Here is an 18,038-nt window from a genome sequence, read left to right as displayed (position 1 = left end):
TATGTATGCCTGGCTTCTTTCAGTTTCCGTCTACCAAATTCACTCATCACAAGGCTTTGGTCGGCCCGAGGCTATAGTAGAAGACACTTGCCCAAGGTGCCACACAGTAAGACTGAACCCGGAACCATGTGGTTGGTAAGCAACCTACTTACCACACAGCCACGCCTGCGCCTGCAGAAAATTCTTTTATCTTTTGGACTGCAGCTATCCTGCGGCTTCATCTTGAAAAGTTCAGTTGAATAAATCGAGTCCATAACTTATTTTCAAGAGACTGATACCCATTCTCTCTCTCTCCTTTGCCAAACCCGCTGAGTAACGGTAACAAAAAAAAAGCCAACGCCGATTGCGAAGTAGTGTGGAGGAGGGGAGCTGAACAAGACACAAACACACATACATATATTCATATACGATGAGCTTCTTTCAGATTCTGTTTGCCAAATCATTCCCAAGGCGTTCGGAGATGGAGAAGGGAGCTGTAAAGTCACTTACCCAAAGTGCCACCCAGTGGGACTGAACCCAAGACCACATGATCGGGAAGCAAGCTTCTTAACCACACTCTCACCCCTGCGACTATATTTATCTTTTATTTTTTTTTACTTGTTTCAGTCATTTGACTGTAGTCATGCTGGGGCACCGCCTTGAAGAATTTGTAATCGAATGAATCAAGTCCAGTACTTTTCTTTTTTTTTTTTTTTAAAGCCTGGTAGTCTGTCGGTCTCTTTAGCCGAACCGTTAAGTTAAGGAGGCGTAAACATATCACTGTCAAGCAGTGGAACGGAGACAAACACAGACACAAAGGAATACGATTGCGGCCAGTCTTATGACTGACCACAATCACAAGAATGCTGGTGGGGTTGATGTGGGAAAAAGCTCCGCCGAGCGTTCTGATTCCAAAGATGGAAGAGTTTGTGAAGGGAGACAACTTAATGCTAAAACGACGTCCTGACTAGACTCGTGACGTAAGCACGTGTGTGTCAAGGGGGGACAAATGCCGTCAACTGACTACTAGAGACGTTTTCCCGGCTTTGGTTGTACATTTCTTGTCATCAATGGAGTCTTATTATTAATATACTGCGCATCTCTGCAAACTAAATAATCTTCAGAAACTACAAAAATAGAGTAGTTATTTTATTATAATTCAGAATAACAACAACAATTTCTAAAACATTCCCTTTTTGTTGTTTTTAGAACTTACAACAAAACAAAAAATAAGGAAAGGAAAAAAAGAGAGAAACTGCTTAGGAAATAATTGTTCTTTTGTGAATGTAAAGAATTTGGAAAGAATGCGATATTTTCCGAATACAAATAATGATGTGGAGAGTGGGTCGCTGGTAACTATTGACAAAAAGAAATGGATCGATTCCATCGAAAATACTGTTAAATTGATAATAAATAAGATGCCGGCATCATCTTTGGAAAACTGCGATGGAGGTTTATACGTCGGAAATGCCGGAGTGGCTTATATGCTTTACTGTTTGACAAAATCTGATATGTTAGGCGCTGAATTAAAGAAATATTGTGCAGAACAATGCCGAGTGTATTTCGAAGCAGCTTTGAACTTTGCCGAGAGTAGTCATGATCGAGACCCTGCAGTATCTTTTCTGCTGGGTAAAGCCGGCGTTTACTCGGTAGGCACTGCTATTTCTAGCTTAAACGGTGACCAGGCTCAGGTGGAGAGATTTGTCAACGAATACATTTCCTTGGGGGAGCTTTGTAAACCCATCACGATATTTCCATACGGTTCTGATGAACTTTTCGTGGGCAGAGCAGGTTACCTTTTCGGTTCTTTTTTCATCAACAATGTTTTACAGAGAGAGGTAACTGAATTTTTTTGAAATATTGTTTACCAAAATTGTTAATGTTTTAAATGATATTTATTCACGATTAATTAACCCATCGAATGCCAATTATTTATTACCGGTTGCTTATATTTTAATATTTTATGTATAATACTGCATCGCATTGTTTATGTATAAGAATATCTTAAATGGTTTCCAACAAGCTGTTGTTTGCTTCCAGCTAATAGCAAACTGGCAGTTCTAATGAGAATAGTGAAGTTTTAGCCATCTTTTGTTCTCAGTAGTTCTTCAGCTTGTTTCAGCCATCACGGCCGAGACCATGCTGGAGCACTGCCTTTAAGAACTCTGACAAAAATTACCTAAATAGGTAAAAATTTCACTTCTTGATATTAGTGTGTGCTATTTATACGCACTACCTACACATGCGCGCGCGCACTCACACACCTTGTTGAGGTAAAACTTTGCATTCCAGTCTTTTTTCGGGATCGATAAATAAAGGACCAGTCGAATGCCAGTAAATTGGCGGAATTGTTACTGCATCAGACAAATGCTTTGCGGTATCTTCTCCGGCTCTTCGTATTCTGACTTCAAATTTCTACCTAGTTTACCTCAAAAGGAAAAAAAAAAAAAAAAAAGCACGCTCGGTAATCCTCAAGTCTAGCGTCGGGAAAAGTTTGATAAATCCTTAAATAACGCTACAGTCAAATAAATGGTGCTGCGCTGAATTCGAAACAGGGTTTACTCTAGTTGAAGTAATATGTAACTTGACAGCAACATCGGTAGCGAAGTGGTCAACATCATGAGTTAAAACGGATGAATTGCATGAGTCATAACACTTTCTGCATGATAGCCAAACGGTATGATCGGCGCTAACATACACTATGTTAGCACCGCCTTCGTTGAAGTTGAACTATCTATCCCTTATCAAGTTAGTTATGAATTCGATTGTGTAGTAGGTAGTGTTTGGCTATGCGAATTGCTACTTCCTTGAAATGCTAATTTTAGAATTGGTGCGCTGTTATGTGATTTCATTTCGGAAAATTCTCTCCAAGCGCACATCGTTTCTCCCTCGGAATTAATGTAAAGACTTTTTAGATGTTTTGAAATATATGCTGCTTATGATAATCTTCTTCACTTGCATATTTAATTTGTGAACAGGAAAATTACGTACCTAAGCGTATATGCATGCATGTAATTGTGTGTGTATATATATATATATATATATATATAATATATGTGTATGTGCACATATATGTGCATATATTTATGCGTATATATGTGTGTGTACATATGTGCATATATATATACACGTATGCATACATATACGTGTGTATGTGCATATATATATACACTTATATGCATATATTTATGTGTAAATATATATGTGTGTGTGTGCATATATATATATATATATATATATATATATATATATATATATATATGCACGTATATATGCATATATTTATGTGTATATATATGTGTGTGTGTGTGTCATCATCATTTGACGTCTGGCTTCCATGCTGGCATTGGCTACCCGTTTCAACAGGATCTGATGAGTCAGAAGACTGCGTCATCCTCCAGCATCTACTTTGGCAGGATTTCTACTGCCGGATGCTCTTCCTAATGCCAACCTCTTTACAAAGCATGCTGATTGCTCCTTTTTTTTTCTTTTTTGCTTTTTTGTACCAACACTAGTGAAAATTACCTTATAATGTGTAAGTCTAAGGGCTTGAAGTGGTTTCTACGACTGAAAGTGAATAGAATAGAGGTATGGGGTTATTGTAGGAGTGAGGTCAGAGAGGGAAAATGAGGAGGCAGAGAAGGTGTTGGGGTTGGGTGAGCATCCTAGATGTGAAAAGCAAGTGGTGCTATAAAGGTAAAAGTTTTGGATGGCAGTAGAGGTGACCTGGGGGCTTACCGCTATGCTTTGGGTGCTGAAGAGATGGGTGTCATGGAGTAAGGAGAGATAAAGTGTTGGGATTGTAAGTTTGGTTTGGCAGAGAGCAAATATATATCTATATATGTGTGTATGTATGTATGTATGCCTATGTGTGTATATATATATAAATTAACCAAAGGACATACTAAGTATGTGTACCTGCTTGAAATAACAGTCAAAACTCGTTATTAACGAGTTTTGACTGTCATTTCAAGCAGTTAGACATACTTAGTATGTCCTTTGATTAATATTAATCCTCGGCTATTTAAATGCTATTTTTTGGCCTGCAGTCGCATGTATCGTTGATTCTGTTATTATCATTCTTAAACTAGTGACAGGAATATGGATTTTCCCCTAGTCAAATATTTCTCCTGCAGCTGTCTCACTAGGAAGATTGTATCTGCGACATCTCATCTATGCACAAAGCCAAGCTGTGTCTCATCTAGATTTACTCTGTCACAGATTAATTGTGCTACGACTTTCTGTGAATCATGTCAATGATGACTGATATATATAGAGTAATTATAAGCTTAAACTTGTAAGTGTTCACCATATATTGGGTTTTGTGTGTGTGTGTGAAATTATATATCATCATCATCATCATTTAATGTCTGTCTTCCATGCATGCATGGGTAGGACGGTTGATGTAGAAAATGTACGTGTGTGTTAGCTGTCCAAAAAACAGAGAGAGAGAGAGGGGAGCTACTGCTGGAGGAATGACCAAGGCCTAAAGGACACCATCAGTGATTGGATTAGCCAGTCCAAGTACATCCACTAACAAAGAAGACTATCACTTTTGCCAAGACCGGTGTGATAAAGACTCTGGCTACTAGGTTAACCCCCTTGGGCCTACTAACAACAGCACATGAGTGAGAGCTGACAGCCAGCCTGTGGTAATAGCTGAAATTCTCAGAAACTGGTGGTTCTGTTAGAACCCTCCTTTCATTGAGAAGTCCATGTTGAGGAGGCAAATGAGAAGAAGAAAATGAAAGATGCTGAGCTGGTGGAATTTTACTGAAGCAATGTGAGCCAAACAAGGTGTGAAACCATTGAGGAGGTGGTGTACAGACGATTTGGGGTCCAGTCTCAGTTATATGTACCATTTCTAAAGCTCACACCTGAACCTCAGCCAGCTTGAAATAACCTCTTCTACTGCCATACCCACCTTGATAGCTGTCTGCCTACTGACTCTCTTGATGTCTAACGTGTTGTAGGTTCTACAGAGAGAGAGAGAGACTGGTTTGCAAACCCTCTACAGAAGTGTAATGGACATATACAGAACACTAAAAGACACAAACTGCGAGCTTCTTTTGATTAATTGCTTGTACCCTCTCAACTTCAGCTAAGCTATTTGCCAACAAGAAAGCCTCGTTATGCTAAAATTTAAGCTAACCTTAAACCTCAAATGACATGCTATTGTCTTAAGGGAAATAACATATCGGACAAGATAGTCCTGGATGTATACTGCCTTCTAAAGACAGAATTGTAATTATTTAAATAATTTTTCTCACAGATCTGCTCAGAACCCAGGTTGGATTCTGGTTAGATGTATAAGTTTGAAAGAGTAATTGGTGAATAAATAAAGTGGAGAAAAGGTTGGTGTCTAAAGCAAAGTAAGTTGTGAAACTGAGGGCAGCTAATTAATAATTACGTAATTAATTTATCATTCATTTATTGTTCGTATTTTACAGGCTATTAAACACAATCTTAGTTTGTGTCAGTCTATTATTCAATCAGGCAAGAAGTATGCTTCCAAACACGAGTCTCTTTCCCCGTTGATGTATTCATATCATGGAACTGAATATCTTGGTAAGAATATTTAACTTTATTTTGTAAATGTTGTACAGGGCGATGCCAAAGGAAATATAGAGAGTAACAAAAATCACACAGACGTGCTTTATCCCTCATCAGTTTTTGACCAAATACCACCACAATTTCAGTTTGATAACTGATGACTGGTCAAGCATACCTGCATCCATCGTGCATGTTTTTTCTTGTTATTCCATATGTTCTTTTGTCGTCCCACTTTGCAACATTTTCATTATTATTTATTGTAACACTACACATATTTTTCTCCCCATTTTAAGGAGGCATAAAAATGAAAAATTTCATTTCATTTCTGTTTACACGTATTTCTGTCATTTGCATGTTAAAGTATTTTGTTTTTTCTCACAAGTATATACTGAAAAATAAAGATCAAATTTTCTCCTGTAGGTGCTGCACATGGCCTATCATCAATCTTGTTGGCCTTACTTTGCACTGCTAACCTGTTTGAAACTTATCCATCTGCTGAAGCTGATATTAAACAATCCGTTGACTTTTTACTCTCAGTCGAGCAACCTAATTTGAACTATGCACCAGCTATGGATGAAGTAAATATGATACAAAAACGTCCTCTTTCAGAAGAATTAGTCCATTGGTGTCATGGTGCTCCAGGTAAATAATACTTTCATTGTTGCTATTTTCGTTTCTTTCCACTTTTGAAAAGGAATCTTATAACCCTCAAATATCACATTTCATTAATACAAACAACTACTATGGTTCTATTAAATGACTTTCTCTCATTAAGGCTATAATTTTGATTGATTAAAAGTTATTTAAGGCTCTCTACATTAAGATGTAATTATATCTACTTAGCACAACTCTACTGTTTCCATCTGTTCCAATACAATGCTTGCTCATTTTGAAAACATTTTATTTCTCAGTCTTTTACTGCAAAATACCTTCAAAGTTTCTCTCTTCCTTTTATAGTTACATAAAGTTCCCACTGTCTCAGATGGGGGTTTTTTTTAATCTCCTTTGTACTTGATTCTTCTCTTTGATGTATTTCAGTTTTTTTTTTTTTAGTATAATATTAAAAAGGTTCTATTTTATTTTGTTGTTATCCTTGCTATTGCATGTGATATTTATGTGGCTAATATACATTGCCTTTCAGCCATTTGCAAATTTGTCCTCATCCCAAATGTTATTCTTCAGTTGGGCTCTTTGCTCATATGAAAGTCCTAGAAATACAGCCTCATTCAGTAACAAGCACACATTCCATTTAAATTTGCTTTCAGCCCAGTTTCATTATCCATGTCTCAAAAGCATTGTAATTGGTGCATCTTTTTTAGTGATTATGTTAATCAATTATTAGCAATGACATTTGTGTAAGAGCAGCTAATCTTTACATAATTTCTGATGACTGGTTAAATGGTAACTCTTATTGCCTATAGCTCTGCTCTAATAGATTCTGTTGTATATACACACAGATATGACAGAAGTAAATAGACACCCTTATAATCGTTAAAATTTATTTAAATCTGAAATTATACATTCAAATTATTTATTAATTATCATAATGTGAATATCTAATATTTAGTAGACATTCCCTTTGCATTTTTCAATGCAAGAATCCTATTAGGCATGCCACTGATCAGATGTTGAATATCCTCTTGAGGAATTTCTTGCCAAATTTCTTGCGGATGCTTTTTTGTTCTTTTTATGAAGTGTCCTGTTCATTATGCTCAATAGGGTCCACATCTGGTCACTGGCTTCGCAAGGAAGCTTTTTAATGCCATTCTCTTCCAATCAATCTTGGGTCTTTTAAACCATGTAACAAAGAACCCCATCTTCCATAAATAAATAAATAATCTTTAATCATTTCACCACTGGAGAAGATTGGAAGGGGTCCTTTCTGCAATCTGGACACACATTTATCTGAGTTTATGTTTCTCTCAAATCCCACCAGCTCTGATCGATCATTGCTCCAATTTGCTACTCAGCCCTTCAAAGTGTAACTGCCATGTTTCATTGTTGGCTGCAATCTTTTCATGTCAAATTCTTGATCACACAGTCTCCAGACCAACACTTGACCACTATCAGAAAATACAGCAAATCTGGACTCATCAGATAATATGACAGTGTCCCATCCACCATCTCACTGGCCCATTGACCAGAAGATAATACACATAAATATATATATAATGAACTAGCGATCGTGAGTGCAACAGCCTAACCACTAGGCCATGCACCTTCATGTTTATTAAGCAAGTAAAATCCCTAGGTGGTGACCAGAGGGGTGGCAGTCCTCTCAACCAATACGCTGTCGGAGGTGTTGATGGATGATGGACTCTAGTGATGATGTTATTTCACTCTATTCCAATCCATGGTGCTGGCCTTAGCATGCTTGGGGGTCAAGGCACTGTGACTTCAGGCCTTCCTTAATCTGTTTCACCGGTATTTATTAGGTAACCCTCGTAGTAATAAAAGCTTTTCATTGCTAAAAATGTTTTACATAACAAATTCATTTTATATTCTAGGTGTTATTTATGTTTTTGCACGTGCCTATCAAGTTTGGAAAGATGAAAAATACTTGCAAGCATGTATTCGATGCGGAGAACTAACATGGAAAGTTGGCCTCTTGAAAAAAGGCCCTGGAATTTGTCATGGAGTTGCTGGAAATGGTTATGTCTTCTTACTTTTATATCGTCTTACAAAAGATGCGAAATACCTCCATCGTGCCCAGTGTTTTGCTGAATTTATTTTTACCACAGAATTCCAGAATGGTGCTAGGACACCTGATGCTCCTTATAGCTTGTACGAAGGCTGGGCGGGAACCGTCCTTTTCCTTCTCAATTTGCTAAATCCTGAAACCGCAGACTTTCCTTTCTTCAATGTGTTATCATAACTTTTTAGCTGCATCTACATTGCTCTGTGCTTTTCAAATTGTGCTTTTCTCTCTAAAAATTAATTTATGCCTTTATGCAAATGAGATACCAATTTACTCATATATCTAAAGAATTGCAATGAGAATAAAAACGTTAATTTTCATTTTGAGCTAATCTTGTTTAATTCTTTTTCTTTCAAAATTGTGTGTATGTGTGTTGTAACTAAGATTACAAACTTCTGCTTAAAGACTACACATGCCTACTTTTACAATTAAGTTGGTTGAAAGAACATTATAAAACCATTTTTATCCCTTTCAAGTGACTGAGAAACAGTCAACCAAAAAAGTAGTGGTGAAATAAACACACACATATCATATAGGTTTCTTTCAGTTTCCATCTACCAAATCCACTCACAACGCTTTGGTTGGCCCAAAGCTAAGGTAGAAGACACTTGCCCAAGCTGCCACAGTGGGGCTAAATCTGGAATCATTTGGTGAGGAAATAAAAACTTCCTGCCACACAGCCATGCCTACGCATGTGACAATGCTGAGTTCAAACCTTAATGAATAGAGCTTTGTTTCGTAGAGACTGACGACTGATTTAGGCTTCAAAGAATGGAAAATGGAACACACGTTTATTTCCAGAAAAGGCATGTATTAATAGTTTATTGACATTTAATGCAATAGATATACAGGAAAATCATGAACAGTGATGTATTACAGAAATAGTTATTTCATATAACAATTACCAATTTTAATATTTATGCAAAAATAGTGATTTTTTAATATGTTAATATATGTTAAAAAGATCCAGAAATATGATAAAAATGCATAAAGGAAATTTAGAGCAGTTTGGACTGTGATTTGATGAACTCAAAGCAACTCCTTAAATGAAAGCACATAATTGGTGACATTTAATTGAACTTAACAGCCACATTTTTTGGAGTTGTCCAGATAGTCTAACTCAGCACCATTTTGTTGGCTAGTGTCCTTTATATAATTACCTTGTTTAAAAGGTAGTAGCTTTTTATCCACACACTGCTCCATACTTATCATTACCTTATCCAGAAGGCACTCAACAGCCTTGGCCACACTTTGGCCTGTATAAGCACTTGTTTCAAAATATGTTAAACTAGAAAAAGAAAAAAAAATGTAAATCATTGTTACAAGGAAATAATATAAAAGAAAACAATGATTGTTACTTGATGTTTTTTATTATTTAGTTCAATCCTTAAGCATTCAGATGACACAGTCAAATGTAGTGATTGTTTATTCACATTGTTTTAAATTAGTCATACATTGTTTTGTAGCTTTCAGATTTTAATGGTGTTTATGATATTTTTAGAATGACAAAGTAGGTAGATGTCAGAGGTTGGATCTGGACAGTTTAACATAAAACAGGTAGAATATTTTGGCCAGATATGTTAAAGGTTTAAATCAGTGTTTCTCAACCATTTTTTTGCCTATGAACCTCTTTGATTCCTACTTTATTTGGAGTGGGGGAACCCCCATAGCTATTCAATGTTTAAAAAATCCTATTATACTTTTATAATTAAATATTATTTGGAACTTTATTTAAAAAATTATCAAAATATTTTGTGTATTGTAGAAGTATAACCAATTTATTGCACACAAGTTTTAGCAACAAAATCTTATATGGACCCCAATGGAGAAACACTAGTTTAAATCATAGTTATGTAGGTTAAAGTTTTCTGCCTGCTTGTTATTATTCAAACAGGGATGCCAGTCAACAGGATAGGAGTTGGGGAAGGAGCAAGCATGGGTTTAGCAACTGCTCTTCATAAGAAACAATGGCTCTTTACATAAATTATTCAAAGAAAGCATCTGTCTAATGATGAAAATACTGCACAGAACTGTTGTAAATACAACAAAGATTAACGAGAACCTACAGGAAGCTATTCAGTTGAGCAATCAGATTCTAAAGGTGAAAACTTTTAACATAGCTGTAACCTGGCATGTGCAGGCATAAATCACAATGGCAAAACAGACCAGGTCATCAAGAAAATGGATATTGTATCTTGAGTAGGGGATAAAACTAAGCTCCAAAAAAATGGATGTCAACATATTAGAAGATAAGAAAGCTTTGAAATTGTTATTGAATTGGGAATATATATTTGACAAATTGTTTCATAAAAGGAAAACTTATGGAAAAAGGCCTTGGAAATAGAAGTTAACAACTAATTATTTTTTTTTCACGAGGGAAAATGAAATTCAAAAAAATTAGGAAAAATAGAAGAAAAAATAGTTGCAATGAATTTCAATTTCTCATTTTAAAATATGGTTATTTTGAAACAAATATCTGCATTAGCTTATGATGATGATGATGGTGAACTAATAAAGATATTTGTTTCAAAACAACTATTTTTTAAAAGAGGGGAAATGAAATTTTAGAAAATTTGAAAGAAAAAGACAAAAAAGTTGCAAATCGATTTAATTATCAAATAATATGTCAAATTAACCTACTTGTATTCTTCTACAAGTTTATAGACTTTCTGCTCACTGACTTTGCGTTGATCTTCAAGATCAGCCTTATTTCCAATCAAAACAATATCTGGTTTGTCACAGTATGCATGTGTCTGTAGCTCGGTCAACCAACTCCGGATATTTAGAAATGATTTTTCATTTGTCAGATCGAATAAAACAAGAAAACCCATTGCATCACGAAAGAACGCTGTTGTTAAACTACGGTACCTATTAAAGAAGAAAATAATCTATCAAAATAATTTACAAAAGCTCAATGAATTTATTCTTTTCATCTCTATGTTATAGGATACAATTTTATACATAGAAATAATACATTTCTAAATCTCTCAGAGAGATTTATGCAGTGGTGATGCGATAAAGTAGTTGTATGCTGTCAACTTAATATGACAGTCCCATGAAGGGAATAATACTACTGCTATTTAGCCCTAGGAAGCAGCACCGCTTCCTGTTGGCCTTGACACATTTCCTGTTTCCAACTAGCAGGCCATTGCTACTCAAGACTTATTTACAGTTTTTACAATTTTACAATATTATAATACTAGAATATTATATATTTATTGTGATAAAACGAGTACTTTCACGCATTATGCAATCATCGGGTTTATGTAGTAATAGTAGTAGTAGTAGTGACAGTCATGTTCCACAATTGACAACTGTGGAATACTGCTGTCACTATTACTGCTACTACATAAACCTGATGATTGCATAATGCATGAAAGCACTAGTTTTATCACAATAAATACATAATATTCTATTATTATGATACTGTAAAATTTGTAAATAATAAAAAGTGGAAATCAGATTAAGTTGGAATTTCATTGATTAATATATTCTTCTATACACAATCATACAAACTCGGATATATACATATATATATATATATATATATATATATATATATATATATATATATATATATATATATATAGCAAATAAGAAAGTGGAGCGGATATAAAATCGACAGACACCAGCTGGTAAACATTCCAGTATGTCTATTTATTCAAATGTATTGGATGAATCCACACACATGTATTAGTGGTACAGATTGTCAAGTAGAAAAAGTTGGTAATTGCATAAACAAAGGTGTGGGAGTATATAAGCATATAGAAACAAATGAGTAATTGAGCAAATGAGCAAATGGGCAGATTGTCACTAAAACCGAATGGGTATGTGGCTTTAGTGACAATCTGCTCATTTGCTCAATTACTCATTTGTTTCTATATGCTTATATGCTCCCACACCTTTGTTTATGCAATTACCAACTTTTTCTACTTGACAATCTGTACCACTAATACATGTGTGTGGATTCATCCAATACATTTGAATACACTCACCCAAAGAGCCACACATTGAGACTGAACCAGAAACCATATGGCTGGGAAACAAACTCCTTACCACACTGCCACATCTCACAACAATCGCAGATTCCCAAACCCCTTGATGTTTGGCTGATTTGAAAACTAATGGAAAGTTTGTACGCATTAGACACAATAATAATTGTTTCATAACTATGTCTTTTGATTCATTTATCTTCACTTTAGTTTATGTGAATAAATTACCTTTCTTGGCCAGCAGTATCCCATAACTGAAGATAAATTCTTTGACTTCGACCTACAGTTCCATCAGCACTAGGTATCCGATGCACCTAAAATCCAAGATAAAGATATGCTGTATATTGCAAAAAAAAAAAAAAAAGCCTGAAAACCACAAATGTAAAATATTTCTAAACTGGAACTATTTATCATTCTTAAGTAAGAATGTTGTTGACTTCAAAGTTTCAGCCAGTTAAGAATAATAAATTTGTACTCTACAAAAGTATAGAGTAACCCAGGCGTCGCCAACTTTTTGATAATGGAGTGCCAAACCTAGCTTCCAAAAGCATTGCACATACCAACCTCATATTATTAGTAGAGTTTATGCTTTTGAATCTCGCTATAGCAGAAATCTATTTTATTAATCCTTTAATAATTCAAATTGCATGGAAACAAATATAATTTTATTTAAAAAATTAATTTGAAAAATTTTTTTCAAATTATAAACAACAGAACAAAAATATAAACAACAGTTACATTAAATTAATGAGAACCGTTGATGGGTTACTGAGTATCCCATCAAATTAATATAAAATTGTTTTTATTATTACTGAACATACAACAAACATTAATCTGAACTGAAACTAACAACTTAACAATAAAACATCTGAGTAGCAAAACTCCCAGATCGTATAGATTTGATAGGAGCACAGTTTATAACGAGCCTATTCAGTGTCCATAAATATATCTTTACTGCCCACAGGCGGCTAAATATAGAGGGGGAAAAAACAAGGACAGACAAAGGGATTAAGTCGATTACATCAATCCTGTTGTGTAACTGGGACTTATTTAATCAACCCCGAAAGGATGAAAGGCAAAGTCGACTTCAGCAGAATTTGAACTCAGAAAGTAACGGCAGACCGCTAGGCATTTCACCTGGCGGGCAAACGATTCTGCCCTCAGTGTTTATAAATATTAGCTTACCAACAACTTGAACAATGCTACAAACAATTAGAAAATCTCCCTTGTAGCAACAAATAAATGTGTATATACAAAAGTTTCTGCAAGGTCTGTGTGAGTATATCTTTGACAGCCCTGGTATCTGAAGAACATGATGCTGGTTTCTATGTGGTTAATAGTCCTACAAGAAATAACAGGACCCAGTACCCCAGAGAACTTTCTCAAGGTCCAATGTCTGCCTTGATATGGTTTCAATGGCTGGATGTCCTTCCAAATGCAAACCACTTTGCACAATATACTGGGAGGTTTTTTCATGGCATTATCACTAGTGAAGTTGCCAAGTAACTCGTAAGTAAGTTGGCTTTAAATGTTCTACTAAAACAAGTTGTTTATTGCACGCTGCAATTGTTTTCATTCCAGCACATGATCTCAGATCAGGTCACTTGCTATGCAAGTACATCTCCGTAAAGTTGTTTATTTTAGTTTTAAAAAGAAAGAAAAAAATTTACACTCTTGATTAACATGTATAAACTCTTCAAGAAAACAGTGCCTAAGAATATATATTAGTAATTGGAATTTAATCAACTTACAACTCGTTTTTCTCGGAAATCAATTCCAACTGTTGAAGTAAATTTGGAGACGAATGTATTATCTGTGTACTGATAGAGAAAACTTGTTTTCCCTACTCCAGAATCACCTGAAAACATAAATAGTGACATATATTTATGTAGGAATATATGTGTGTATGTGTGGGGTGGGGAGTAAATATATCCGCTATAAAAAAAAACTTTGCTGTATGTATACCTATTTTTTTTTTTACTGCCCACAAGGGGCTACACACAGAGGGGACAAACAAGGACAGACTAACGGATTAAGTCGATTATATCGACCCCAGTGCGTAACTGGTACTTATTTAATCGACCCCGAAAGGATGAAAGGCAAAGTCGACCTCGGCAGAATTTGAACTCAGAACGTAGCGGCAGACGAAATACCGCTAAGCATTTCGCCCGGCGTGCTAACGTTTCTGCCAGCTCACCGCCTTTGCTGTATGTATACATACGTACGTACATACGTACCAACGTACATACATACATACATACATATATACAGTGCACCAACAGGAAAGTGTTGAATAAGTAAACTGTAGAATATAATAAAGTATGTAATTATGTGCCTGATGGTAAAGCAACCTGCAAAGGTGTTACTTATGGTTTGGGGTCCTTTGCAATCTGTTGGCATTCATCCACTGAAAAACTTTTTTGTCAGGGAATTGGTACTTTCTGTCAGTGGTACAAGCTCCAGCCAGGTGCTCATTGAACCAAAAGTGAGGTACTAACTGGAGTATCTGGTACTGGCATAAATGTTACATGAAACTGAACCACCACTTCATGCAAATATTAAATCATCCTCATCAATTAATGTTAGTTTTCCATGCTGGTATGGGTTGGATGATGTGGAGGCACGTGGCTTAGTGGTTAGGGTGTCAGCATCATGATCATAAGATTGTGGCTTCAATTCCTGGACCAGGCAACGCATTGTGTTCTTGAGCAAAACACTTCATTTCACGTTGCTCCAGTCCACTCAGCTGGCAAAAATGAGTAACGCTGCGATGGACTGGCGTCCCGTCCAGCTGGAGAACACATACGCTATTGAAACCGGGAAACCGGGCCCATGAGCCTGGCTAGGCTTTAAAAGGGCGCATTTATTTTAATTATTTATGGGTTGGATGATTTGAATGGAGCCAGCAAGTCAGAGAGCTACATATGGCTCCAATGTCTGCTTTGGTATGGTTTCTACTGCTGGATACCTTTCTTAATGCCAATGACTTAACAGTCTATTGGGTTCTTTTTACATGGTACCAACACCAGTGAAGTCACCAAGTAGCTTGCAAAACAAGACCCCTTGATTGAGGAAGTGACAGGAGGTAATATTGATAGAGGTGAGTTTTATGCCAGGTGATGAGAGGTTAATATAACTAAGATCTGCTAGTTTTCAAATTATTCAGAATGAAAATATGACAAGATATATATATATATATTTTTTTCAACATACCCAATGCCAAGAACTTAAGAAGATAATCATAATCTGCAGAGGAAGTAGTGTTGGCTGCTGCTGAAGCACCAGATTCTGGCTCTAATAAAAGAAACAAAAGAAAAATATTTTTAAATGCTTTGTCAACAAAGAAAATTTATATTTTCCTAAAAGACAACTTTGTTTATCAACAGAAGCAAACAAGGCACTACTATTATTACTGCTACTACTACTACTACTACTACTACTACTACTATTACTCATATAATTTTATTAAGCAATTTATGCTCAACCTTTAAAATTGTCAATGTAAAGAGTATACTTTTCCGTTAATGGAATTTTTTTCTATGAAAGAATAGAAATTTATAATGGCTCTATTGTTTATGGCTATATTATAATGGATTCATTGTATGTGAAGCTACTGGAGCAGTTTGTGACTCAAACCATTATCTCTGATGTAAGTATGATAGTGAAAAAGAATAGAGATTCTTGTTGTTGTACCTGTCTTTTATTCAGTATAATTATTTTATTTTTTTGTATACCATCCTTCAATACGTTGTTAGTTCACCAGTTATTATTATTATTATTATTAAGGTGATGAAGTGCTTAACAACATTTCTTCCATCTCTTTTCAAATAACACCAAGGTCAACTTTGCCTTTCGTCATTTTAGTGGGGTTGATAAATTTAACTACCAGTTGACCACTGGATCCAGTGTAATCAGTTACCCAACTCCCCACAAATTTCAGGGTCTTGTACTTATAGCAGAAAGGATTATTATTATTATTATCATCATCATCATCATCATCATCATTAAGGCGGAAAGTTGGCAGAATTGTTAGCATGCTGAATGAAACAATTAGTAGTATTTCACCTATAGCTACATTCTGAGTTCAAATTCCACCGAGGTCGACTTTGCCTTTCATCCTTTCAGGGTTGATAGAATGAGTACCAGTTGAGCACTGGGGTCGATGTTATCGGCTTAGCCTCTCCCCCGAACTTGCTGGCCTTGTGCCAAAATTTGAAATTGTTATTATCAATATTATTATTATTAAGTACCAGTGAAACACTGAGGTCAATGTAATCAACTGGTCCCCTCCCCCAAAATTTCAGGCTTGTACCTATAGCAGAAAGGATTTTTATTACTTCCGCCTTTCCGCCTTAGCGAATGTGGAGGTATTGTTTTCAGTTGTGCTTGTTTGCTTGTTTGTTTGTCCATGGACAAGATATCTCAAGAACTGCCGAAACTTTCAGGGATGTTTGGCCTTGTGACTGGCATGAACTGATTAGATTTTGGGATCAATCCAGTACTGAACAAAGATTCTGGATTGTTTTTCCGTTTTTTTTTTTTTACTTAACTTTTGAGAGCGGCTGGGTTCATTTTTAGAGAGCAGATATTCTCATTTTAAAAATCATCTTCGGTTAATCATTGAGAGGACATTAGTGTTGCCTTGGTGGATGTCTGTGCTCTCTGAGTGTTCTTGTGTAATTGTTGTTTTTTCTAGTAAACTGAGACCACAATTTTATTGCAGTTCCCTGATAAAGTCTCTTACAAGACTAATGCACAAGAAAACCAGAATATTCACTCTGTCATCTACTAAAAACATCATATCTATATAAAGAAGAGTCATTGATAGAATTATAGAGCACAAATGCACAAAATCACAATAAATTGTTGAATAAATTTCCTCAGAGATTTTCTGATATTTTTTTTTAAACACAAATATACAAGACAGGTAGAAATTACATTGGAAAACATCTTTAAATTGCCTTCTGATATTTGGTTTCAAATTTTGGTACAAGGCCAGCAATTTCAGGGGAGGAGGTAAGCCAATTACATCAACTCCAGTATTCAGCTGGTCCCTGTTTTATCAACCCTGAAAGGATGAAAGTTGTCCTTGGCAGAATTTGAGCTCAGAACGTGAAGACGGATGAAATGTTGCTAAGCAATTTGCCTGGCATGCTAATGAGTCTGCCAGCTTGCTACGATTCATTTTAAGCAATAATCTGGCAAAAAACGTACAAAGTATCACAAGTACAAAATTGTGTAGACACTTTTCAATATGGAAACTATTTATTGAACATTCCAATTAACAACAGAAACAAATATAAAAAGTATTATGAAAGTAAAACAAATACAGGCATTGTTATGGAAGTCAACTGCCATAACAATGCCTCCATAGTAAATTCAGCATCCAAAACCAGCAAAACAAAAAAAAAAACATTATGAACAATTGCATAAAATTTAGAAACTTCTGTACATTGATAAATTCACATTTGAATGTTAATGCAGACATATCAAGTATACACATAGATTATAAAGTTAGGGTATTTCCAGAGAAGTACTCTACCCAAATACTGGGCTATCAACACTGTCCGGTTCCAGGCTAATGCTGGACTTCCTCAGGTGTAGAAAATCCAAGTTACATGACGTTCGCACCACAAAGTGGGTTTGGCAAAAAGTAAATAATCCCAATAATAATACTAATAAAACAAGGAAAATTCTTTAACACATCTTTAACGCCAACCACTCCAAGAGTGTAGTGGGTGCTTTTTACATGCCACTGGTACAGATGCCAGTCAGGGGACACTGGCATTGACCACATTCAGATGGTGCTTTATATA

General features: G+C 35.6%; 2 protein-coding genes across 8 annotated transcripts in view; one reads left to right on the top strand and one right to left on the bottom strand.

The window, feature by feature from the left end:
* Positions 1 to 761: 761 nt before the first annotated feature.
* On the top strand, positions 762 to 8,556 carry LOC106877026 (lanC-like protein 3). The gene is made up of 4 exons (XM_014925808.2): positions 762 to 1,817; positions 5,430 to 5,547; positions 5,953 to 6,174; positions 8,040 to 8,556. The coding sequence occupies exons 1-4, from the start codon at positions 1,284 to 1,286 to the stop codon at positions 8,405 to 8,407; spliced, it is 1,242 nt and encodes a 413-aa protein (XP_014781294.1). The 5' UTR covers positions 762 to 1,283; the 3' UTR covers positions 8,408 to 8,556.
* A 464-nt stretch (positions 8,557 to 9,020) lies between these two features.
* Positions 9,021 to 18,038, bottom strand: part of LOC106877025 (ras-related protein Rab-27A) — a 31,167-nt gene continuing 22,149 nt past the window's right edge. For all 7 annotated transcript variants that reach the window (XM_014925805.2, XM_014925803.2, XM_014925804.2 and 4 more), the window contains 5 exons: positions 15,436 to 15,516; positions 13,974 to 14,080; positions 12,451 to 12,536; positions 10,871 to 11,098; positions 9,021 to 9,518 (listed from right to left, as the gene is read on the bottom strand). In XM_014925805.2, the coding sequence (XP_014781291.1) occupies positions 9,311 to 9,518; positions 10,871 to 11,098; positions 12,451 to 12,536; positions 13,974 to 14,080; positions 15,436 to 15,516 (710 nt within the window). In that variant the 3' untranslated portion in view covers positions 9,021 to 9,310. The remainder of the gene's footprint in view (positions 9,519 to 10,870; positions 11,099 to 12,450; positions 12,537 to 13,973; positions 14,081 to 15,435; positions 15,517 to 18,038) is intronic.

This window comes from Octopus bimaculoides, chromosome 19 (genome assembly GCF_001194135.2).
Source record: "Octopus bimaculoides isolate UCB-OBI-ISO-001 chromosome 19, ASM119413v2, whole genome shotgun sequence".
NCBI lineage: Eukaryota > Metazoa > Mollusca > Cephalopoda > Octopoda > Octopodidae > Octopus > Octopus bimaculoides.
Note: the sequence above shows the minus strand (reverse complement) of the source record. Positions and strands in the feature narration are given on the sequence as shown.